At 32.7% G+C, this 27995-nt stretch overlaps 1 protein-coding gene across 1 annotated transcript in view; it reads left to right on the top strand.

Moving 5' to 3' along the window:
- Positions 1 to 818: 818 nt before the first annotated feature.
- LOC143065448 (leucine-rich repeat flightless-interacting protein 2-like) overlaps positions 819 to 27995 on the top strand; it is a 35780-nt gene continuing 8603 nt past the window's right edge. Inside the window, exons 1-8 of the mRNA XM_076239025.1 lie at positions 819 to 1193; positions 17967 to 18053; positions 18991 to 19032; positions 19807 to 19905; positions 21441 to 21611; positions 24444 to 24536; positions 24906 to 25056; positions 27596 to 27645. Coding sequence (XP_076095140.1) covers positions 1110 to 1193; positions 17967 to 18053; positions 18991 to 19032; positions 19807 to 19905; positions 21441 to 21611; positions 24444 to 24536; positions 24906 to 25056; positions 27596 to 27645 — 777 coding nt within the window. The 5' untranslated portion in view covers positions 819 to 1109. The remainder of the gene's footprint in view (positions 1194 to 17966; positions 18054 to 18990; positions 19033 to 19806; positions 19906 to 21440; positions 21612 to 24443; positions 24537 to 24905; positions 25057 to 27595; positions 27646 to 27995) is intronic.

Genomic DNA, 27995 nt, shown 5'->3' with positions numbered 1-27995 from the left:
CAGATACGTTAAATAACAATGGCCCTAGTATAGAACCCTGTGGTACGCCTGTATGGATGTCAGCCCAAAAACCCAGAACATTGTTGACTTCACAAGTTATTTGTTGTTTACCATTAGAGAAATATGACTTTATAAGTGCAGCTGAATTGGGGAATACTCCATATGCTGATAATTTATCTAGCAAGATATTGTGATCCAGGCAGTTAAAAGCATTAGAAAGATCCAGTAACGCTGCAATGTACTGTTTCAAGTTTTATCAAGAGCTACACGCCAATCTTCTAACACTCTGAGAAGTGTGGTCTGACATTCATGTCCAGGTCCAAATGCACTTAAAAAAGGATTAGATATTTTATCAAAGTATTCAGTTTATAGCTGAATTGCATACATTTTTTTGAAAAGATTTTGGTCTATAGTTTGTTTCAATAATTGGTCTATAGTTTGTTTCAATAATTGATCTATAGTTTGTTTCAATAATTGGTCACTCTTTTTATGCCGGGGGGTCAATTTGGCCTCTTTAAACGTGTTTTAAGATAAGAAACTTTATTTTGATTCGGCATAAGTACAAATAAGCAACACATGCATGCTCTAAGGAGAGCTAAAATTTTCTGTGGCTCAAACGATCAGGTTCTGTTGATATTAACTATGGGTTCTGATGGTTCATTAAAAATAAGACTTAATAAAGACTCAATACATTATAGAGCTTATTTTTTTCTGTATAATTATTGTCTATAAATAAAGCTTTTTAACTTGAAATATATTCGTTTCGTACATAAAATATATTCGTTTTGTCTATTTTTATACGAAAATTTTATTTACCCAAAAATGACTTCACATCCGGGTTTCGGCCATATTGCTATTCTTAATGGGAAAGTAGTCTCAAAAGTATCTTTTTTTCGACAGGAACAATGATGAATCTTACATAATACACTACCCTAAACATTTTGACAATTAAGGTTTATTGAAAAAACTACAGTGTTCTTGAAATCATTACAAAACAACCGTAAACCAACAAATTTTAGTGGGTGTGTAGACGAACTCCTGCGGCTGAGTACCGCTAGGCTCAAGTTTCAGGATACTTTTGAGTATCCGACTAACTTATCAACTACAAAATGAGCGGTGCATCTGGAAGGAGAAGGTCAGCAACACAACAATTTTCAGCTGAGGACCAAGCATTAAATCAGATATCGAAAGAAGTAAGTTTAAAATCTCTTTTTTCCTTGTATAGACTAATACTATAGATCATAAACATGATAAAATGATGATGTGAAAATCCATGGGATTCGAACTCTCAAACATGGAATCTACAGGCAGCGCTCTAACCAATTTAGCTAAAGACTACCTCACTCTAGGACCACCTTTATATCTCCTGTCTTCAACACTCTTCCCCCTTCTCTTTTTTCAGGCTGCTTAACATCCATCGGACCAACTCGCAGGTCCACTAATGACGACCCCATGACTCCTACTCAGAAACCTTTTGGCTAGTTCCTATAGGTCTGTCATGGTCATCCTGCTGGTCTACCACAATGACCATATCAGGCACTTGTATACATGTTTATACACTTGTTTGTTCAAGTAGTAATTGCTTACAGCGCCAATGATGTGAAAATCCATGGATGGTACCAGCGAGATTTAAACCCTTGATCTCAGGATATCTACAACAGTGACTTACGAATTCATGCACTTTCCCAACAGTGTTCCAACTAGGCCGTTTTCTCGGGGTGATCTACCCCCTCTTTCCTGAATGCTGCCTTATGCCCTTTTTGCAGTTTCCAGGTGGCCCTGCCTTTTTGAAGATTGATTGTATTTTATGTTTTTCGTTTTGTTATGTCATAAGGATCCTCCATGATTATGATATTTTACCTTGCGACAAGTTAATGACTGTTTATGACCTCAAGCTAATCAAAGGTTATTACAGTTGTCATAATCTGTTGTTATCGGATGGGTAACTAATGATCACCATCATTGAATACTTCAAATAGAATCGGTCAATTGAAATATATATATACGACATCACAGTTTACGATGTTTAGGCAAAAAAAAAATATATGTCTGTTTCCTGCTTCCGAGGCAAATAAATCCGGGTCGGTAGGTCGGGATTTTTTTTTTTTTTTTTTTTTTTTTTTTAATTTTTGCACTCCCTGTCAGATTTGCAGTCGGTTAAATGTCATGTTTGGTTAGGGTCCTGTACCCCAAAATGATTTAATCCCTTTAAAGAAGCTTTAATTGAATAATCCTCCCAGTGCTGACATTTTTTAAACCTTAATTGTAGCACATTTGTGCTGGGAGCAGCCATTTTGATTGTTTGGGCATAGTAAAATACGGATCTGGATCGGACCGGAAACGATTTTTTTCTGGATTTGAATAAAAAGATGTAGGGTCTAGGGGTTTGAGTCGGGGTCGGTCGGGAAACAGGAAACAGACATATATTTTTTTTTGGCCTTACTGTAGTTTCATGAAGAAAACTTAATTGACAGATAGTCAAATGTACATGTAGTTGAAAAACTATAATCAACTTGTAAAAAACATCATTATACTTGTTTTCCGGTCGAAGCAAATAGCAAATTCAAACATATTTGTCTTTGCCTGCCCTCACTTTTAATACAAAAATAAATCAATTCTATGTACTGCCTTTAATCTTCCAAAGAAGGAGCACACAACTCTCCATCCAAGTCACATTGACCAAATGTGTAAAAAGTAAACAATAATAGGTCTAAGTACAGCCTTCATCACAGGCAAACAAAACAAGAAACACTTATAAATGAACCACATCAACAAATAACAACCACTGAACAGGCTCTTAACTTATGACAAAATCAAATGCACTGTTATTGTTAATAATCTATTTTGGAATTCTAGTCAAATCAGCACCTAGTCAAATTGGCACCTGGTTAAATCGGCACTTGATATAGTCAATTCGGCACCCATGTTAGATTTGTTTAATATATATATGTTTAACAGTATTTTAAGCAAAAAACAAAAAAAGAATTGGTTGTCCAGAAATTTTTCAGTATTTACACAAGAGTTAAATAAGGAAAAGGTTGTCCAGAAATATTCTCTTAATTTTATTCACATTTTTTGGGGTTATATAGAAAAGAAGATGTGGTATGATTGCCAATGAGACAACTATCCACAAAAGACCAAAATGACACAGACGTTAACAACTATAGGTCACTGTACGGCCTTCATTAATGAGCAAAGCCCATACAGCATAGTCAGCTATAAAAGGCCCCGATAAGACAATGTAAAACAATTCAAACGAGAAAACTAACGGCCTTATTTATGTAAAAAAAATGAAGGAAAAACAAATATGTAACACATAAACAAACGACAACCACTGAATTACAGGCTCCTGACTTTGGACAGACACATACACAAATAATGTGGCGGGGTTAAACATGTTAGCGGAATCCCAACCCTCCCCTAGGCTAACCTGGGACAGTAGTATAACAGTACAACATAAGAATGAACTATAAAAATCAGTTGAAAAAGGCTTAACTCATCAGATGGACAAAAATACAAGTGGACGTGGCTGGGTTACGTAAGAGTCATTCGCCCCAAAGAGTTTTTGGGAAAATCAGACGTTTTCGAAAATTTGCAATCATAAGGAAATTATATGCAAATTAGCAGACTCTTGATACTGTAACTGATGCTCATCTATTAAACTATATATTGAGATTTGGGGGTGGATGGCATGGGTGGCAGGTGGGGTGGGAGGTGTAAGATTTTCTCGTGGGTTTGAACCGCCCCCCCACTGAAAAATGGTCATTTTCCGTCTTTTTTTCTATTTTAAAACGACCTTGAGAGGTGAACATTGACCAGACTGTGTTTCTTTGTCATTCAAGTCTTACCTTATAGTTACTGCAGTCCATTCATGCTAACTGTGAGTATCTAAGACTTAAGTGTCTTGCTGGCGAATTATTATTGTCAAGTCAGGTCTGCCTAAATGTCTGTTTTTACGGATTTTTGGCAAGACAGTGACCTAAATTTTACATTCTAGTTTCCTTTTGGCCATATTATACCTCTTTGTGTTCCTATACTACCTATGCATGGATTTACGACAACAGTTTATACCTTCAATGACTACCAGTTACATAGTGGCCATCAAAAGATGCCCACCCCCACCTGATTTTGGCTACTTTTCAGGTTTTTCTGATTTTGAACTCTTAAACAGCTTTCAAAGTGCCATATTTTCATAAACAGACGTCTGAGGAGAGTATATGGACCATGAACTGCTTGGTTGAGGTCCCTGCTATCATGACAGTTCAGGTGGGGCAGTTTAAACAAGGTATGGAGGGTTATACGGGCCATCAAAGAATGGTTGTCGCCATCACGCCTACAGGCAGGATTGGGGTTAAAGGGTTAAGTTCTTTGACTACAGTTATTCAGTGTCAGAAATCTATTATGTCGTCAAAATATTTAATTACAATCCAAATTCAGAGATGAAAATACTGGTCAATTGAAATTTTGATAGGACTTTACCATAAAAACCAGTCCCTACCTGTTCAATTAGTGATTGGATAGATATAGTCACAAGGCTAAAACTCACTTATTGTAAATTCAGAAATTATTGCGATGTTTTAGTTATTGCGAAAAATGCGATAGGATTAAAAATAGCAATAATTTAAACTCGCATTTTGAATTTTTTTGTATGAATTTAACAGGATTTTTCTCAATATCTTAAAAAATTCAAATTGCATTTTAGTCTATTATGACATAGTCACAATACTAAATGCACACAATAATTTCTGAATTTACAGTTCATTTTTCTAGGACAAAAAAAAAGTAAATTTGAATATTTAAGATCATTATAGGTCTTTACATATGAAATGTTACAAAGTTCATTGAGTAGAGCTGCTGGCCCATTACCTTTGGTTTTATCATACACAAAGTTCATTGAGTAGAGCTGTTGGTTCATTACCTTTGGTTTTATCATACACAAAGTTCATTGAGTAGAGCTGCTGACCCATTTCCTATGGTTTTATCATACACAAAGTTCATTGAATAGAGCTGTTGGTTCATTACCTTTGGTTTTATCATACACAAAGTTCATTGAGTAGAGCTGCTGGCCCATTACCTTTGGTTTTATCATACACAAAGTTCATTGAGTAGAGCTGCTGACCCATTACCTTTGGTTTTATCATACACAAAGTTCATTGAGTAGAGCTGCTGACCCATTACCTTTGGTTTTATCATACACAAAGTTCATTGAGTAGAGCTGCTGACCCATTACCTTTGGTTTTATCATACACAAAGTTCATTGAGTAGAGCTGCTGACCCATTACCCTTGGTTTTATCATACACAAAGTTCATTGAGTAGAGCTGCTGACCCATTTCCTTTGGTTTTATCATACACAAAGTTCATTGAGTAGAGCTGCTGACCCATTACCTTTGGTTTTATCATACACAAAGTTCATTGAGTAGAGCTTCTGGCCCATTACCTTTGGTTTTATCATACACAAAGTTCATTGAGTAGAGCTGCTGGCCCATTACCTTTGGTTTTATCATACACAAAGTTCATTGCGTAGAGCTGCTGGCCCATTACCTTTGGTTTTATCATACACAAAGTTCATTGAGTAGAGCTGCTGACCCATTACCTTTGGTTTTATCATACACAAAGTTCATTGAGTAGAGCTGCTGACCCATTTCCTTTGGTTTTATCATACACAAAGTTCATTGAGTAGAGCTTCTGGCCCATTACCTTTGGTTTTATCATACACAAAGTTCATTGAGTAGAGTTGCTGGCCCATTACCTTTGGTTTTATCATACACAAAGTTCATTGAGTAGAGCTGCTGGCCCATTACCTTTGGTTTTATCATACACAAAGTTCATTGAGTAGAGCTGTTGGTTCATTACCTTTGGTTTTATCATACACAATGTTCATTGAGTAGAGCTGCTGACCCATTTCCTATGGTTTTATCATACACAAAGTTCATTGAGTAGAGCTGTTGGCCCATTACCTTTGGTTTTATCATACACAAAGTTCATTGAGTAGAGCTGCTGGCCCATTACCTTTGGTTTTATCATACACAAAGTTCATTGAGTAGAGCTTCTGGCCCATTACCTTTGGTTTTATCATACACAAAGTTCATTGAGTAGAGCTGTTGGTTCATTACCTTTGGTTTTATCATACACAAAGTTCATTGAGTAGAGCTGCTGGCCCATTACCTTTGGTTTTATCATACACAAAGTTCATTGAGTAGAGATGCTGGCCCATTACCTTTGGTTTTATCATACACAAAGTTCATTGAGTAAAGCTGCTGGCCCATTATCTTTGGTTTTATCATACACAAAGTTCATTGAGTAGAGCTACTGGCCCATTACCTTTGGTTTTATCATACACAAAGTTCATTGAGTAGAGCTTCTGGCCCATTACCTTTGGTTTTATCATACACAAAGTTCATTGAGTAGAGCTGCTGGCCCATTACCTTTGGTTTTATCATACACAAAGTTCATTGAGTAGAGCTGTTGGTTCATTACCTTTGGTTTTATCATACACAAAGTTCATTGAGTAGAGCTGCTGGCCCATTACCTTTGGTTTCATCATACACAAAGTTCATTGAGTAGAGCTGCTGGCCCATTTCCTTTGGTTTTATCATACACAAAGTTCATTGAGTAGAGCTGCTGACCCATTACCTTTGGTTTTATCATACACAAAGTTCATTGAGTAGAGCTGCTGGCCCGTTACCTTTGGTTTTATCATACACAAAGTTCATTGAGTAGAGCTGTTGGTTCATTACCTTTGGTTTTATCATACACAAAGTTCATTGAGTAGAGCTGCTGACCCATTTCCTATGGTTTTATCATACACAAAGTTCATTGAATAGAGCTGTTGGTTCATTACCTTTGGTTTTATCATACACAAAGTTCATTGAGTAGAGCTGCTGGCCCATTACCTTTGGTTTTATCATACACAAAGTTCATTGAGTAGAGCTGCTGACAGACTTGGGGTCAATTACATTGGAATGTAATTAATTAAATTACACATTACATTGCAAAAATGATCCATTACACTAATTACACATTACACAGTTTTTGAAATGTAATTAATTAAATTACAATTACTTTACTAAAGTAATTAATTAAATTACACATTACATTTCATCATAATATTTTTTAACAATATTATACATGTATATATAATGCATGTGTAAAATATTGATGTAAGCATAGTTTAAGTGTTGCATTTGTTAATCATTAGTTATTTTAATGTTTTGTCATTTAGTCTGAATCTCTCTTGTCTGAACACTTTGACAGCAATTCTAAACAGACTTTCGACAGGATATATTGCTTGATCAGAACATGGAAGTTCCATGATCAGAAGATCATCATATTGGGAGGAGAAGGAATTTGTTCCTATTAACTTGCCAAAACATCAAGGGGTATTTTGACATCTCAGAAATGAAGTCATTTAAATTAAACATAATTAAATTAGGAAATTATAAATAAATTATAAATATTTTTTTTTTACTTTAAAAACATGAAAAATATTAAAAAGTGTGCTTGTCACAATAATGAAAATAATTTTGAGTACAAACAATGTATATAATGTCTAAATATTAGCAATATTATGCTAATTAGATAAAATACATGTAATATGGGCATTGGCCCTGGACATTTTAATCTGACTAATTGGTTTGTTTTTACAGCTGTTAATTTTTATTTCTATAATCCTTTTGTGTATACTAATTTGACAAAATGATTGTGTGCAGTGATTTTAAACTCTAAATGAACTGTCTAAGAAAGATTTTCACAGTGACACATTTTTTTGTTTTTGTTTAACAAGGTGATAAATTACTTATCAATCTATTTGAAGATCTTTCTTGAAAACTGAACAACACTAATATATGATCCTAACATTTTTCTAAATTATAAGACTATTAAAATTTTTTTAGGTGAAATAAATAATATAAAAACTTCAGAATAAATTACAGACTCCATATATTAAAAAAGTATGTGATATCAATATTTGAAAAATAAATATAATTTTACAATTTATATTTAAGATTAAACACAAATACTTATCATAAAAGTACATGTAATTCAAATGTAATTCAAAAGTAATTGAGCATTACATGCTTTTTTCAATGTAATTAATTAAATTACCATTTACATGTAATTGAAAAAATGCTCAATTACACATTACATTCAATTACATGGGAAATTGTAATGCATTACACTTAATTACCATTACATTTTCAATTACGCCATCCCTGGCTGCTGACCCATTACCTTTGGTTTTATCATACACAAAGTTCATTGAGTAGAGCTGCTGACCCATTACCTTTGGTTTTATCATACACAAAGTTCATTGAGTAGAGCTGCTGACCCATTACCTTTGGTTTTATCATACACAAAGTTCATTGAGTAGAGCTGCTGACCCATTTCCTTTGGTTTTATCATACACAAAGTTCATTGAGTAGAGCTGCTGGCCCATTACCTTTGGTTTTATCATACACAAAGTTCATTGAGTAGAGCTGCTGACCCATTACCTTTGGTTTTATCATACACAAAGTTCATTGAGTAGAGCTGCTGGCCCATTACCTTTGGTTTTATCATACACAAAGTTCATTGAGTAGAGCTGCTGACCCATTACCTTTGGTTTTATCATACATAAAGTTCATTGAGTAGAGCTGCTGACCCATTACCTTTGGTTTTATCATACACAAAGTTCATTGAGTAGAGCTGCTGACCCATTTCCTTTGGTTTTATCATACACAAAGTTCATTGAGTAGAGCTGCTGGCCCATTTCCTTTGGTTTTATCATACACAAAGTTCATTGAGTAGAGCTGCTGGCCCATTACCTTTGGTTTTATCATACACAAAGTTCATTGAGTAGAGCTGCTGGCCCATTACCTTTGGTTTTATCATACACAAAGTTCATTGAGTAGAGCTGCTGTCCCATAACCTTTGGTTTTATCATACACAAAGTTCATTGAATAGAGCTGCTGGCCCATTACCTTTGGTTTTATCATACACAAAGTTCATTGAGTAGAGCTGTTGGTTCATTACCTTTGGTTTTATCATACACTAGCTATATAGAATCAGCTCAAATTTGTTGTGTTTCTCCTGCGAATTAGAATTTGGTGATTCATGCGAGTAGGACTGCACAGGCACTTGTCTCAGATATGTTTTCCCTTAAGCTTATATACTTTAATATAACACAAGGTACTGTATTAAAATTTTTGAAAAATGCCACAGGGTCGTGAAATTCTATTATATGTCGATTTCTCTGTTGTCAATCCTTCTCAAATTTGTTATGTCGTAAATCTAAATGAATATATCTACACAATGGTGACAGATTGGAAATAAACGTCCCCCAGTAAAAGTTATCTTCCTACTCCCTTTATATATCTCAGATGCCTATTGGTCAATGTATTCATTTGTCATACTGATAGGGTCAGTTTATCAGAAACCTCTAGTGGTAGGACTAGCTCAATGATATTTTGTTTGCAGTTTTATTGTATTCTTTTTTCATGTCATTAGATTAGTAACCCTAGCCCCTTAGTCAGGGTTTATTGACTTTTGTTATAAACTTTCGTTGCATTGGTAAATCTCATTTCCATGGAGATTGTTTGATCTCAAACCTTTACAGGGTAATGAGTAGTAACAGATAATATAGATAATACATTGCTATTTTTCCTTATCAAAACAAATGACGGACAAAAATCCGGTTTTTAAGGTCTTTCCTCTCCGCGAGGAAAGACCTTATTGTTTTTCTAATGTTTTTAAGGTCTTTCCTCTCCGCGAGGAAAGACCTTATTGTTTTTCTAATGTTTTTTTTTCTTTTTTTTCTTCCAGCATTGTTTTGGCACACCCTCCTACCGCGTCTATAAGAGTTATCAATACCAAATTTAAACCATCGATAGACCTCATCATGAACTTATACCAGATGAACTTTTGTAGGATTTCATCATCCCCTTTAGAAGTTATCTCCCTTATATTGATTTTTTTCAACATTGCCCCCCATAAATATTTTAAAAGATATCATGACTTTATTTTGACAATAGGTAGATCTCATTATGATGTGTTACCATATGAGGCTGCTAAGGATTTCATCATCCAATATGAGAGTTATGTCCCCTTGAAGCAATTTTTTTCTTTTGCATTTTTTTCAAAAAGTATTAAAGATAGAATCGATTTGAAAACGGCAGCATGTACAAGACGAGATGGCATTGCTCATAAATATATACAATCATTTTGTTGTTAACCCTTATAATGAGTTATTTCCCTTGAAAAAATATACACAATTTTTGAAAAATTGTATCTCGAGAACCGGAAGTCGTAAAGACTTGGGACCTACTCTAATAGTCTTAAGTTCATGTGACCTTCAATTTGCACTAAGGTCAAAGGTCACCGAGTGCAAAAAAAAATTTACGCTGCAATTTCAAGCTTACATATTAGGAAAACGATAAGACTTTGCTGCATACATTCAGCGTATAAAATGTTCCTCTCGACGAGCTCTACATTTTATATAATAAGCCCAAAAATGTTCGACCGTCTGTTCAAAAGATACAACGGGATGATTCTTAAAAGTATAGTATTTTGCGTATATCTTTTTAAAGGTAACAGATATCAACCTACTATAAACTGCAAAGATGATCAGTAAGTCAAGACCTTCAATTTGAGGTCAATGTCAGGTCATGATCAGGCCTGGGGTAATGGTAATTTGTAATTGTAATGCACTGTAATATTACATTTTTTGGATGTAATGCAAAGTAATTTGTAATGCACATTTTCTGCATTACAATTACATGTAATGTAATGATTACTTTAGTTAAAAATTGATGTAGTGCCTCCATTACAGTACATTACTTTTCATTACAAATTGGTAAAATACATAAAATTGAAGAATATTGTATAATAAAAATAAAATATTAACAGAAACAAAAGAAAGTATGGAATAAAATTTTTGTAACAGTTAATCACTGTATTAAATAAATTACAGCAATCTTTAAAACACACATTAAGGTAATAAATATAAAATGGTAAAAATTATCAAGTCTTGATTTTGGTTTCTGATATTTGTTCAAAATGATATTAGGAATATTTTGGTGTTTGGTGGTTTGGTGTTCCATGAAAAATCTTATAAAAATTTATCAAACAAAACTATTTAGATGAATGAAAAAAGTATGAAGATGAAATTTTCATAATTCTATACACACATTACATGTATTTCAGTGAAAGATTGAATATGTCAAACAACATTTTTTAACCAAACTGTGGTTTGGGTCCTGTCTGTGTTGTTATTTCACCTAATTAATATCAAAATGTTTTTATTGCAATCAAATCTTCTCAACTTATGTTTGTCCTCACAGAGCCCTTAAGCATTTCAAAAGATAATCCTTTAATGACACATTTATTATATTCCTTTGAAATCCCTTAATGATGTCTTAATGATTAAGTGATCAATGTAAGAAACAAAATTATATGATAATTTATTTATTTTTTACCACCACCTAAGAATCTTGAAAGTGACTTTTCCAGTTTCATGCCTCCTACTACTCCATCAAAGAGTATAGACACAGGTATGGTGCAGTACATGATGTTGACATCTACTGTCTGAGCCATGTGAAGAAATTTCAATCAATGCACTGGAATGATGGAAGTCAAATTCAGTGTGCCTTTCTTCTTTGGCTAATACAGCTATCAAGTATTTAGCCATTTCACACACATCAACTGCTGTAGAAAGGCTTTTTAGTATTGCCAGAAAGGTGTACAGAACTGATCGCTGTTCTCTTAATGACATCACTTTTGAACCTCTTATGATAATAAAGTTCAATGGACATATTGATTAACCAGTATTTGAAGTCTATGTCACTAACACTGTATATATATCTTCATATACCCCTGTATTATTTATCAATTTCTTATAAAAATCTGTTTTTTGAAATGTTTTTAGTTTTTATATTGAAAAAGTAATGTGTAATGTAATGCATTACATAGGCAAAGTAATTGTAATGTAATGCATTACATGTGAGAAAAAATGTAATTGTAATTGTAATTGTAATGGAAGAATCACAAAGTAATTGTAATGTTATGCATTACATTGCAATGTAATGGCCCCAGGCCTGGTCATGATGAAATTTCACCTTGACCTTCACAGTATACTATGACCTTGACCTTGTGATATTTGAAAGGTTAAGTGGTCCTGAGTTGAATGGTGGTAATCCCATGTCTCTACGACTTCCGGTTCTCAACTTTGGTATTGCATCATATATTTGATGATTAATTGTGACCTTGGTGAACTTTGAAATTGTCCCAATTCTTTTTCTATAATGTTGTCCTTTAACTGTAGATCATTTACCATTTAACAGATTTGAGATATTAATTGTCGTTTAAGAGATAATGCAGTTTGAAATTTTGCGAGCAGCGGCATGTATTTCTGAATCAACAACAGCTTACCACTTAAAATGTTTAAGAAATTGAAGAGGTTAACATAGTTATATGTTTGACCAAATACCAAAAACATTCCATTGAAAAAAACACCAAAAAATCATTTTGAAATTTTCATGTTTTGCATTGACTTTGTAAGTTTCATAACTTCTATTTATATCGTTGATATTGCATCATTTTTGGCACTTTGTCAAATGGGGTCATCTGATATATCAAATTGTAGGTCTCAATAAATTCTACTTAAAAAATGAAAAATTAAAACCTCTTTTTCATCCCAGGTGGAAGGGTGGGGTCATTTAGTGCAAAAATTCAAATTTCTCAGATGGTAAGGTTGTCGCATATCAAATGAAAGAACATAAAGCGTACATTTCAAATTTCAAATTGACGTTCCCCAAAAGTTGGTTGGATGGGGTCATTGAGTGCAAAAAATAAATTTTCTTTTACGATAGGGTTGTTGTGTATCAAATGAAAGGTCGTGATGTGTACATTTGAAATATCAAATTCCCGACCTCCAAAAATTAGTTGGATGGGGTTATTAAGTGCAAAAATCAAACTTTCTAGAACATGGCGTTGTTGCATATCAAATGAAAGCTCATCTACCCTGTGTTACATATATCATACTTCCAGTCTCAAAAATGTAGGCGGATGAGGTCATTAAGTGTAAAAAGCGAAAAGTTTCAGAAGGTATGCTTGTCGTATATCAAACGAAAGGTCGTTCAAAGTACATAACAAAAACATCACTTTTACTGGAAAGACCTTTCAATTGTTTTACAAACAATTGAGATACTAGTTTTTCTAATGTTTTTTTTTTTCTTTTTTTTCTTCCAGCATTTTTTTGGCACGCCCTCCTACCGCTTCTATTGGAGTTATCAATACCACAATTGAACCATTGATAGACCTCAACATGAACTTTTACCAGATGAACTTTTGTAGGATTTCACCTGCCCCTTAAGAAGTTATCTCCCTTTTATTGATTTTTTTCAACATGGTCCCCCCAAAATGTGTTTAAAGATATCATGACTTTATTTGGACAATAGGTAGATCTCACCATGATGTATTACCATATGAAGCTGCATAGGATTTCATCATCTACTTTGAGAGTTATATCCCCTTGAAGCAATTTCTTTTATTTGCATTTTTTTCAAAAAGTATTAGAGATAGAATTTAATTGAAAATGACAGCATGTATTAGAACAGAAGGCAATGTTTATAAACATAAACAATTAATTTGTTACTAACCCTTATAAGGAGTTATTTCCCTTTAAAAATTAAAAAAAATAATTCAAAAATTTTATTTCAAGAACCGGAAGTCATAGAGACTTTGAACCTTCACCAATAATCTTAAATTCATATGACCTTTAATATGCACTCAAGGTCAAAGTTCACCGAGTGCAAAAAAAAAAAATACGCTGCAATTTAAAGCTTACATATTAGGAAAACGATAAGACTTTGCTGCATACATACAGCGTATAAAATGTTCTTCTCGACAAGTTCTACATTTTATACAATAAACTCAAAAATGTCCGACCGTCTGTTCAAAAGTTACAACGGGATGATTCTTAAAAGTAAAGTATTGTGTGTATATCTTTTTAAATGTAACAGATATCAACCTACTATAAACTGCAAAGATGATCAGTAATTCAAGACCTTCAATTTGAGGTCAATGTCAGGTCATGATGAAATTTCACCTTGACCTTCACAGTTTACTATGACCTTGACCTTGTGATATTTGAAAGGTCAAGTAATCCTGAGTTGAATGGTGGTAGTCCCATGTCTCTACGACTTCCGGTTCTCAAGTTTTGTATTGCATCATATATTTGATGATTAATTGTGACCTTGGTGAACTTTGAAATTGTCCCAATTCTTTTTGTATAATGTTGTTCTTCAACTGTAGATCATTTATCATTTAACAGATTTGAGATATCTATTGCTGTTTTAGAGATAATGCAGTTTGAAGTTTTGCGAGCGGAGGCATGTATTTCTGAATCATCAAGAGCTTACCACTTAAAATGTTTTAGAAATTGAAGAGGTTGACATAGTTATATGTTTGACCAAATACCAAAAACATTCCATGGAAAAAAACACCAAAAAATCAATTTGAAATTTTTAAGTTTTGCATTGACTTTGTAAGTTTCATAACTTCTATTTATATAGTTGATATTGCATCATTATTTGCACTTTGTCAAATGGGGTCATCTGATATATCAAATTGAAGGTCTTAATAAACTCTACTTAAAAATGAAAATTTTAAACCCCCTTTTCATCCCAGGGGGACGGATGGGGTCATTTAGTGCAAACATTCAAATTTCTCAGATGGTAAGGTTGTCGCATATCAAATGAAAGAACATAAAGCGTACATTTCAAATTTCAAATTGATGTCTCCCAAAAATGGGTTGGATGGGGTCATTGAGTGCAAAAAATAAATGTTCTTTTAAGGTAGGGTTGTTGTATATCGAATGAATGGTCATGATGTATACATTTAAAATATCAAATTCCCGACCTCCAAAAATTAGTTGGATAGGGTAATTAAGTGCAAAAATCAAACTTTCTAGAACATGGTGTTGTCGCATATCAAATGAAAGCTAATCTACTCTGTTCCATATATCATAATTCCGATCTCAGAAATATAGGCGGATGAGGTCATTAAGTGTAAAAAGCGAAAAGTTTCAGAAGGTATGCTTGTCGTATATCAAACGAAAGCTCATACAAAGTACATTACGAAAACATCACTTTTACAGGAAAGACCTTTCAATTGTTTTACAAACAATTGAGATACTAGTTTGTTGTTGTTTTTTTTAAATTTCTTTCTTATGTGAATGTATATATATAGGATCACTGAATAATGTATATGTATTGTGTGTTCGTACGAATACTTTGTAAAATTCAACTAACACAAGATATAAATATATGATCTATTTAGCTAATCAAATTCCCTGGTTTCATTAGCAATTAACAACACGAGGAGGAACCTTAGCGTCATTGTTGTAGTGCTTAGGGACATTGTTCACAACCAGTAGTGAAATAAAATATTTAAAGTTGAAAAAAAGGCTATTTTTCCTTTAGTTAGTTTTCTCGTTTGAATTGATTTACATTGTTATTTCGGGGCCTTTTATAGCTGACTATGCGGTATGGGCTTAAGCCGCTTTGTTCAATGTTGAAGGCTGTATGGTGACCTAGGCTATAGTTGTTTTTCTGTGTCATTTTGATCTCTTGTGGAGAGCTGTTTCATTGGCAATCATAACAAATCTTCTTTTTTTATATTATAAGGGTTAATTGTATGTAAGAAATATTATAATGTTTTAACAAATAATGATTAATTGATTATTGCGTTATAGAAGTGACAGATGATCTTTTGTTTGTTCATTGACCTGGTAAAACTTATGCCAAATGACTAGGTGACTGAAGATTAACTTAATAACCAATAACTTGTCAGTAACATTTACATAATTTATGACACTGATTAAAAAAAGAAAGGGGGACAGGGTGAGTAATATAACGATTAAAGTACCAAAAAAGGGGGAAATCTCATGATTAAAGAAAATGTCATCTTTTTTATTTTGAATAAAGTGTTGTTTGGTAACTTATCGAGGTTGATTTTAAAAAAAAATTTCTTAGACAACCATTGTTTACAATGCTGGCACCTTTATCTTATAAAATTTACTGCCATACAAGGCATACCTAAGTATCTGACATCATCACAAAAATTACATGTTCTCTGAGCAATAGATACATAATATCTTATAGCTATAACTTATTCTAAATTACATTTGACCTATCAAGATGTATCTTCATTGATATATGCATGCATAACAGCAGCTGCACTTTATAGTACATGTATATAGATTTCATACAGTTACTTTAATTTTGTGCAGGGAGACACCCTCCAATTGCAATGCCCAGAGTTTTATAATACACATAGATTTCAAACAGTTACTTTTGTGCAGACCTTCCAGTTGTAATGCTAAGAATTTATTTATGTAAAATTTCCTTGCAGTAAAATAAAACAATTAAGTGTGGTTTCACAATTTTATAAAAAAAATCTACTTAGTATAAAACCAACAGAAACGTAACAATTCCTTAACATGTTTGAAGTTGTGTTTTTGATACACATTTAAATGTTATTCTCAGAAGTTTTGTTATTGGATCAGTATCCCATCAGTATCAGAGTCCAAAAAGGGGAAAAGGTGAGGAAAAAAAGATGGGGGGGGGGGGGGGGGTTAAATTATGAGAAGACAGGTAACTGATTTTTTACTAATACTGTACCAAAAGTAGATCTGATTGTGTAATATTGAAAATGTTTTTTGAAAAAGAACACTCAAATTTCAAGCATTTTACCGCCATGTATCTGACACTTATCATGTATTTGACTAAATTAGATTTATGATGAAGTGCTTACAAAAATAAACGTGGTATTGTTTTATTTATAGATAATAGTTTCCCTTCTGTTGGGATAATTATAACATGACTGTAACACATGGAACTGTGATTTACATTGTAGATATAACTAATGATTCACACACAACAACATCCTTTGGCTGTTTTTATCTCAACCAACTTTTTATGTGTATTAAATGAAAGGTATTGCAAAGAATATTTATCACTTTATCCTCCGTCCAGGAATTACTTTATTGTTCTTATTAGCTTTTATTGTGTAGTCAAAATGGTTTTCTTAGAAATATCTTGAAAGATAGAAATTCATGTCATAGTTTTTTGCTCTAACTATTCCTTTTAGTTCATCTTAATAAAGAATGGACAAAAAAAACGGAAAATGGAGTACCACATCCTGTTATTTTTATAAGCTTGACATTTGAGTCCACAGTCAGTTCTCAAGTCTTAATTGGTTTATATTGTAAACTCTGTGAGCAATGTTCTAATTAAGATTGAAAGGCAGAGGTGTTTGGATGCATCTGGAAAAAATACAAACAGCCACCCACCTAAGTTGATCACTTACATAACTTGCGTTTTGAACTTTCATTCATCAGTGAAAGGTACAGCTGTTTACTACTACCTACATTAAAATCTCTATAATGTTGAATGAACTAGTATAACTTAATATGATGTTGCATGTTCATAGAGTATATAAAAAAGGTAACCTCTAAATAAAATAGTTCACTAAGCATGCTAAGGCCATCATTTCACACTTCATAGACAGAGGAACGGTACAATCATGATTCATTAATATTAAGTTTGCTCTAATGTATTTATATCAAATGTATTTAGGTATCAATATTGGTTTTGTGTTTTGTTGTTTGTCTTTTCAATGTTTTCTGTTTTTTGCCTGGTATTGTCAGTTTGTCTTTGTAAATCAATAAAGTAATATTTATATTTTACAGGCTGAAGCACGACTAGCAGCTAGGAGAGTTAATCAATAAAGTAATATTTATATTTTACAGGCTGAAGCACGACTAGCAGCTAGGAGAGTTAATCAATAAAGTAATATTTATATTTTGCAGGCTGAAGCACGACTAGCAGCTAGGAGAGTAAATCAATAAAGTAATATTTATATTTTACAGGCTGAAGCACGACTAGCAGCTAGGAGAGTTAATCAATAAAGTAATATTTATATTTTACAGGCTGAAGCACGACTAGCAGCTAGGAGAGCAGCAAGAGCGGAAGCACGTGAGATAAGAACAAAAGAAATAGAAAGACAACAAAGAGAGGTATGGCATATTATACAGGCATCTTGTTACATTGAAGTTTACATGCATCCTATTTTCTGCTATAGATGATTTAATGTGTCAGATGTAGTTGGCTTCATATGACATTGTGTATGCTGTTTGATTCATTAAGTTTGGTGATACCTTTCATTAATGCATTTTATATTTTAAATATTATATTAAACTTATGGTAAGAGAAAGAAATGTTTGCCTAAAGTTTGTTCTGCTTATGATACACAATCATTTGTAATACATGTACTTATAAAACAATTTAAGTTCAGACCAATTTTTTTTTATAGTTATTATATATGTCAACACAATGTTTTAACTCCTTCAAGCAGAAAGAACAAAAGGACAAAAAAATCAAAGAAAAATTATTTTCTAGAAATTTATTGTAATGCACTATATATTTGTTAATACCTTTTTAATCTTGCCTTTTCTGTGAAATATTTTGTAGTAGACATAAAAAGAATGCAATTCAGTGTCACTGTCCCTTTTCTACAAAGAGCTCTAAGATCTGCAGTTCACAAAAATAAATTAATTTTTCTCTACAGTTAACATGTATTTTTGAGTGAAAATAAACATTTTAAATACATAGACTAACCATTTGAATGTCTTAAGTTTGACCTTATTGGCTTTAATATTCCTGAAACAAATGTACAGGTATGTCTAAAGATTGGTGTTAAACTGCATTTTCTGCTGCTAAGTATTGAACAGTAATTATGACCTTGAAGTTGTGCATAGATTTGACATCATGTTTGTGTATGATTCATAGTTTTATGCATCATCAGAAGGATTTTGAAATCTGTTTTGCTGTACTTGAAGTTTTTATATGCAATAATTGCGTTAAATGCTCCATCAGAAGGATTTTGAAATCTGGTTTGCTGTATTTGAAGATTTTATATTATTGCGTTAATGTACTAACTGCTTTGTGTAACAGGAAGAAGAACGTCAGAAAGCTGCTCAAGATGACGAATCCAGGGTATGATAGTTTTATTTACTTCAAACTCTGGAAGTTATTTTCAAATTGTTTTAGTTATGTTTTGATTTCAATAAAGAATGTGTGTGGATTGATCTACACAGAAGAGGGGTATTCCAAAACTTGTTAAAAGAATGATCTTTAAATTTTGGATGATTAAATAAAATACTAGTAGCTTTCCTGGTAACTGACAGCTATCATATTTCTAAAACTTGTGATGTCACAAGTACTTTTCGGGATCCAATCAGCAATTGTGGAACAGTTACTAAATGAAGACAACATGATCATGAAAGTATACATAAATTTACAATACAGTTGTAAAAATAATTCCCCCCCCCCCCCATGCCATGTAGTGAACAGGGAGTGTGAAAAAAAGTACTCTTTATTTGTACTCTTCAATATCAGAGTTCCGCAAAGTAGCAGGAAATTTATAATTGAACATTTCATTTTGTGTGTTCTTGTAACTTTTCAATGCGATAGATATTTAAAAAGAAATGCACATGTTATTTTAATGAACTACGCTTACATATTAACACATATTTTTCGTTTTTTTTTTTCTCTTTTAATTATTTGAAAATATTACACAAGTACAACATTTATTACTGTCTGTTTCCTCTCATTATAGCAATAAAGTCATAAACCTTAGCGTTAGTTTTATTTAACTTTCATCCCATTGAAACTGCAGGGCAACAAATTGACTGATCAGACAAACCAACTTTATTTTAACCAAAACTTCTATTTGACTTCCATGTCTTAATTATTACATTTATATTTCAGACACGCATTGAACACAGAAGAGGTAGTGAAGAATCTACATCAACTGTTGATGACCTTGACCTGTCCCAAAACGCTAAAGATTTTACAAGGGAACTCAAGGTAAAGTATGACAGTCACGCTATAAATACTCATACATAGATCTTACTCTAAAGTAGTTCTGATTGGTCATATCTTACTCTAAATTAGTTCTGATTGATCATATCTTACTCCAAAGTAGTTCTGATTGGTCATATCTTACTCCAAAGTAGTTCTGATTGGTCATATCTTCATACCTGTCAACCTCTGAAAATGAAAAGTCAGGTCATGACCTGCATTGAGAAAAAAAATCTCAGGTCATAACGCGTACGACATTTTGCGGGCTCAATTGAAGAACAAAAATATGTTTACATATAATTTATATAGTCAATATGTATATGAAACAGTTAGAACATGTATACAAGTTTATTTCAGACTATTGTTATATTCCATAGTAGCAGACTTGGCATTCTTTAAAAGAACTGCACTTGGTTTCAGTTCATAGCAATGCAAATGTGTATTCATTTTACAAGAAAGAAGAGCACACAGTGTATCCTTATTAAGATCAGCCCTACACTCTGTAGCTATTTTCTTTACTAAAGAAAATGCCCTCTCACTGTCTGCATTGCTGTTTGGCAAAACCAGTAATGTTTTAGCAAGTTTTGACAAAACAAAAAATCTTGGCTTGTTTTCAACTACCACTTTGTTATGTTCAACTGAAAGGGCCCTCTTTACTATTTGGGTGGTTTTAGTTTTTCCACAGGAATAACCTGAAGCTATTTCACAGCTCAGGTAAACAGTCCTACATTTTGACTTTTGGTTACATTGAAAAAGACCGATAAAACCGAAGGTCGCATTACTTCTAAATACCGGAAACAATTCCGGTCAGAAATCCGGGTGAAACGGGTAATGTTAGAAATTCCCGGGACCCGCCGGGTAAAGAAAAACTCCCGGGTGAGAGGTGAAAATAACGGGTGTCACCCGCAAAAAACGGGTGAGTTGACAGGTATGTATCTTACTCTAAATTAGTTCTGATTGGTCATATCTTACTCTAAATTAGTTCTGGTTTGGTCATATCTTACTCTAAAGCAGTTCTAACCGGTCAGATCTTACTCCAAAGTAGTTCTGATTGGTCAGATCTTACTCCAAAGTAGTTCTGATTGGTCATATCTTACTCTAAATTAGTTCTGGTTTGGTCATATCTTAATCTAAAGCAGTTCTAATTGGTCATATCTTACTTTAAAGTAGTTCTGATTGGTCATATCTTAGTCTAAAGTAGCTCTGATTGGTCATATATATCTTACTCTAAAGCAGTTCTGATTGGTCATATCTTACTTTAAAGTAGTTCTGATTGGTGTATCTCTATGGCCATATTCTTAATATGGAAGGATTCTGACCCAACTTAAACATAAACTACATACATGAATTGTGATGCACAGTAGTCTGGTAAATATTAAAACAGCTATGAAGCTGATGCAAATTTCTTATGCAATTGTCAAATGAATGATGTATGGCCTCATAAATTACCTACATGATTTTAATTTTCTTTTTGAAAAATTGTAGTTATTTTTAGCTCACCTGGCCCAAAACCATAGTTATGTTTCTATTTCTGATTACAGTCAAAGTTACGAGAAATGGAAGAGAAATTTAAAAAAGCTATGATGACAAATGCTCAACTTGATAATGAAAAACATTCTTTGGTGTATCAAGTAGAACTTCTGAAAGATCAAATGGAGGAACAAGAGGAATCTCTGACAGACTTACAGAGGCAGTACAAAGATAAATCACGGGTAAATACTGACACATACACAGGCAGTACAAAGATAAATCACGGGTAAATACTGACAGACTTACAGAGGCAGTATAAAGATGAATCACGAGTAAATACTGACACATACAGGCAGTATAAAAATAAATCAAGGGTAAATACTGACAGACTTACAGTGGCAGTATCAAGATAAATCATGGGTAAATACTGACACATACACAGGCAGTAGAAAGATAAATCATGGGTAAATACTGACAGACTTACAGATGCAGTATAAAGATAAATCACAGGTAAATACTGACAGACTTGCAGTGGCAGTATAAAGATAAATCACGGGCAAATACTGACAGACTTACAGAGGCAGTTTAAAGATAAATCATGGGTAAATACTGACACATACAGGCAGTATAAAGATAAATCACAGGTAAATACCGACACAATACAAAGATAAATCATGGGTAAATACTGACACAATACAAAGATAAATCAGGGGAAAATACTGACACAATCACTGCCAATATAAAGATAAATCATGGGTAAATGCTGACACAATCACAGACAATATAAAGATAAATCATGGGTTAATACTGACACAATCACAGGCAGTACAAAGAAATATCACGGGTAAATACTGACACAATCACAGACAATATAAAGATAAATCACAGGTAAATACTGACAGACTTACAGAGGCAGTATAAAGATAAATCACAGGTAAATACTGACACAATCACAGACAATATAATGATAAATCATGGGTAAATACTGGCAATACAAAGATAAATCACGGGTAAATACTGACACATACACAGGCAGTACAAAGATAAGTCACGGGTAAATACTGACACAGGCAGTACAAAGATAAATCATGGGTAAATACTGACACAATTACAGGCAATGCAAAGATAAATCACGGGTAAATACTGACAAAATCACAGGCAGTACAAAGATAACTCACAGGTAAATATTGATTCAACACAAAGATTAATCAGGGGAAAATACTGACACAATCACAGCCAATATAAATATAAATCAAGGGTAAATACTGACACAATCACCGCCAATATAAAGATTTATCATGGGTAAATACTGACACAATATAAAGATAAATCAGTAGTAAATACTGACACAATCACAGCCAATATAAAGATAAATCATGGGTAAATACTGACAATGCAAAGATAAATCACGGGTAAATACTGACACAATATAAAGATAAATCACGGGTAAATACTGACAATACAGTGGCATTATAAAGATAAATCACAGATTAATACTGACACAATATAAAGATAAATCACGGGTAAGTAATGATACAATCACAGGCAATTTAAAGATAAATCACGAGTATATACTGACACACACAGGCAATATAAAGATAAATCACTGGTAAATACTAATAAACCTCTGATAAATACTGACACAATCACAGGCGATATAAAGATAAGTCACGGGTAAATACTGACACAATCACAGACAATATAAAGATTAATCACAGGGAAATACTGACACATTCACAGACAAAATAAAGATAAATCACAGGTAAATTCTTACAAACCTCTGATAAATATTGACACAATCACAGGGGATATAAAGAAAAATCATGGGTAAATACTGACACAATCACAGACAATATAAAGATAAATCACTGGTAAATACTGACACAATCACAGGCAATATAAAGATAAATCACGGGTAAATACTGACACTATCACAGACAATATAAAGATAAATCACGGGTAAATACTGACATAAACAGATACAATGTTAAGATAGATCACAGCTAATTGCTGACACAATCAAAGGCAATATAGAGATAAACCACATTTAAATACTTGTAACTGGTCATTATGATACCAAGTTGTATCAATATACTTTGATACATTCAAAAGTCAAACTAAACTTTATTAATTTGAAGCTTTTTGTGTGATTCTGACTTACCAGACAGACATTTCAATCTTAATCAGAATGGTGGGGTATAAAAACACGTATTTTGTAAAGATAACCAGAGAGACATTATAAAAATAGATCACAGGTGAATACTGACAATCACACTGACAATATAAAAATAGATCACAGGTGAATAATGACAATTATTCCATATTGATGTATTTAATAGGTTTTTCTTTATGAAAGGGATTTTGAATAAATAAGCATATTCACCTGCAGAAAAAGGATATTCACCGCGCAAAACGTCGCATGCTTTTATGTGAATAATTTTGGTAAAAAAACGTTTGATGTACAATTGGTTTTAGTAAATAATTGCCATTACATACACTTCTCTCAGAATATGGAATAAAACAATTACTGTCTTTTGTTTCGGTAAATATGTGGTTTAATTGACTGTTGAAAAACTGATATTTACTTCGGCCGTTGGCCTCAGTGAATATCAGTTTTTCAAAAGTCAATAAAACTACATATTTACCTCATCAAAAGACAGTAATTGTATATTACACTAACAATATAAAAATAGATCACAGGTGAATACTGACAATTACACTAACAATATAAAAATAGATCACAGGTGAATAATTACAATTACACTAACAATATCAAAATAGATCACAGGTAAATACTGAAAAAAAAATTCATGAGTGGTTACTGACAATCACACTGACAATATGAAAATAGAACACAGGTAAATACTTGCAATCAGAGACAATATAAAAAAAGGCACAGGTAAATACTGACAATCTTAGAGACTTTATAAAGATAGATCACAAGTAAACACTTACAATTAAAGAGTCGATTTATTGATAACTTATTGTTATAGCAAAGGTATCGTTCTTGAGTAGTAGCTCACAGCATGAGCTGATAGTGTATGATAGTTAATGGTAAATATTATGTTTTACAGGAATTAGAAAACCAGAAAAGAACTTATTCAGAATTAAATACAAATTTCTCTTGTGTAAAAGAACAATTAGAACTAAGAGACAAACTAGTTAAGGTGAGTTGATATAATTTTTTATTTTTTGATTTATTTATATATAAAGTTCTTTGTGAACAATAGTAAGTCAATAATGTTAAGAAATAGATTGATGTTGTATGATCTGAAAAGGATTAGATTAAGTTGAGTTAACTCTCTTAAATTTCAAAAACTTCATAAAAATGTGAAACAAATCAAACTATGAAATGCTGTTGAAAAAGTTTATTATACTTATTCTAGAAATATTTCGGTTCTGATTAATTTGTTTTAATATGACAACACAAGTGTGGTTTATACTTCAATAATAAGTTAATTTGAACTCAGTCACTCACATATTAATTTAAGTTAAAAATAGTATATATATTAATCGTAAGCATTTTATTTTTATAGGAAAGTGGTTTTGCTCTTGTAACAAGTGAAGAAGGAGAATTTTCTATAGAAAAATGTGCAACATTAAATGGAACAATAACATCAACGACGGGAAGTTTATTAATATCTTCTGAAACAGCTGATATCCTTGATAAAATAGAAGGCTCTTTAGGTAATGTATTTATAAATAAGAAGATTTGGTATGAGTTTCAATGTAATAACTCTCCATCAAGTCACAATGTATTAAAGGTTTTATAGGTCAAAGTAAGGCCTTTAACCTATAGCCTTTGATCACACCAAACAGCAAACTATGAAGGACCCTAAAATGACTAGTGAAAAACATTTCAAACAGGAAAATCATCTAACCAATATAAACAAGAGTGCACACACTGAAATGTCTCGCCTTCTTTACTAATCATTGATATTATGTTGATACTCCTAAATATAAATCTTTATTACAACTGTCACATAAACTTAACATTAACCAAGAAAACTAAACATTGATCAATGAACCATGAAAATGAGGTCAAGGTCAGATGAACCATATGCCAGGCAGACATGTACAGCTAACAATGCTTCCATACAACAAATATAGTTGACCTATTGCTTATAGTTTAAGAAAATAGACCAAAACACAAAAACTTAACACTGAGCAATGAACCGTGAAAACCAGGTCAGGGTCAAATAAAACCTGCACAACTGACATATAGATCATAAAATATTTCCATACACCAAATAAAGTTGACCTATGACATATAGTATTAGATAAAAAGACCAAAACTCAAAAACTTAATTTTAACCACTGAACCATGAAAATGAGGTCAAGGTCAGATGACATCTGCCGGCTAGACATGTAAACCTTACAATCATGCCATACAACAAATATAGTATACTTATTGCATAAAGTATGAGAAAAACAGACCAAAACACAAAAACTTAACTATAACCACTGAACCATGAAAATGAGGTCAAGGTCAGATGACACCTGCCAGTTGGACATGTACACCTTACAGTCCTTCCATACACCAAATATACTAGACCTATTGCTTATAGTATCTGAGATATGGACTTGACCACCAAAACTTAACCTTGTTCACTGATCCATGAAATGAGGTCGAGGTCAAGTGAAAACTGTCTGACGAGCATGAGGACCTTGCAAGGTACGCACATACTAAATATAGTTATCCTATTACTTATAGTAAGAGAGAATTTAACATTACAAAAAATCTGAACTTTTTTTTCAAGTGGTCACTGAACCATGAAAATAAGGTCAAGGACAATGGACATGTGACTGACGGAAACTTCGTAGTATGAGGCATCTATATACAAAATATGAAGCACCCAGGTCTTCCACCTTCTAAAATATATAGCTTTTAAGAAGTGAGCTAACACCGCCGCCGGATCACTATCCCTATGTCGAGCTTCCTGCAACAAAAGTTGCAGGCTCGACAAAAACGAGAAACACCTATGAATCACACCAACAAGTGACAACCACTGAACAACAGGCTACTTACTTACATTATTTATACAAGATATACACTTTGTAGGTATTGCTATCATCAACTCAAGTTTTGTGAACAGTTTGTTTGATTTTGATAAAGAGCACAATTACTTTGCTATAGAAAAGTGTCCATAAGTTAAAAATACATAAGATTTAATTACTAAGAAAAAAGGATGATATAGAATATGTTTATGTTCCGGATCATATGGGTATATACTCATATGGTCCGACCGTACGCTTATGGTCAGGGTAACTAACACTCTGTTACAGTTTACTTTGAATACTTCTAAACTCTTCATATGGTATGACCGTTCCTTAAAAATACGCTATCATATAGATCATTTTATTATCATATAATAATAAAGAAATTAACTGAATAAAAATTAAAAGTTTCACATAGTTAATTTTAATACCTAGTCAAAACTATAATAAACACATATTATACCGATGTCCATTACCGATTTGTTATTACGAGTGAATAGCAATATGTCGACTTGAAAGATAACTTCCAAAAATTTTCCCAAAAACGGTTACACAAGAAATCACTGGCAAGGAACATAATTTATTTAAGTTGTTTTGTGAATATCATGTATTGTAGTCATATTACGCCGAATATTTGAAATCTAGAGCTTCATAGACACTGTAGACACATTGGAGTAACCCAAAACCTCAGCATCATTGCACGCAGCTGCAAAGAAGGCTATCTTTTCACTTGCAAACACAAGGTGTAACTTAAAAGGATCGTGCACAACCATGACTTGCAAATGTGAAAAAAGTTGTTGTTACTGTGTAGAAGTAAATGTTGCCATAAGCCAACATGCTAGAATGTTATAAGCAATGACAATTAACTTTGGCAATAATGTTTAATTTTAATGTAGCCTTTGAATTAGTACATTGTTATGTAACCATCGTTGTTTTTTCAATAAAGTTTATTGTATTATTGAAACGTTTGTAATGCATATTTGAAAAAAATACCTATATGGTCAAAATTCTCATATGGTCCGTCCTGTTAATAACCATACGAATATATACTCATATGGTCGGACCATATGAGTATACGCATATGGTCATGACCATACGCGTATGGTCCAAATACTCATATGGTCCGGAACATTTATATTCAATAAAATTTGTATTCTTTTTTGCTGTTAAAAATTGTGTATTTTGAGAATACAAATCATTCAATGCCATTAAATTCTGTCTATTTCAGATGACAAAATAAAGAAATTATCAGAAGAAATTTCAAATTTAAAAAAGGATGTAAGTTATGAATTATGTTGTTCTGTAATGAAGGTGTTTACACCAAGTTAGAAAATATAACTGTTAGTTAGAAAAAATATTCAACTAATGAAATTGAAGCAACAAATGAGCTTATGCTTTGATACTATATATGCCCTTGAATTTTTACTAGATAACATTTTTGTTCGCTTTGTGGATTCCGTATATCGTCAGATTATCGGAATTCCAATGGGGACTAACTGTGCACCACTTATTGCGGACCTGTTTTTGTATTGCTATGAGTTACAATTTATGACAAAAATAAGCAAAGACCCATCGAAACAACATCTGATAAACAAATTTAATAATACTTTTAGATATTTGGATGATAT

Source organism: Mytilus galloprovincialis, chromosome 2 (genome assembly GCF_965363235.1).
Source record: "Mytilus galloprovincialis chromosome 2, xbMytGall1.hap1.1, whole genome shotgun sequence".
NCBI classification, from domain to species: Eukaryota; Metazoa; Mollusca; class Bivalvia; order Mytilida; family Mytilidae; genus Mytilus; species Mytilus galloprovincialis.
The sequence above is the reverse complement of the archived record's forward strand: the minus strand, read 5'-3'. Positions and strand labels throughout refer to the sequence as shown.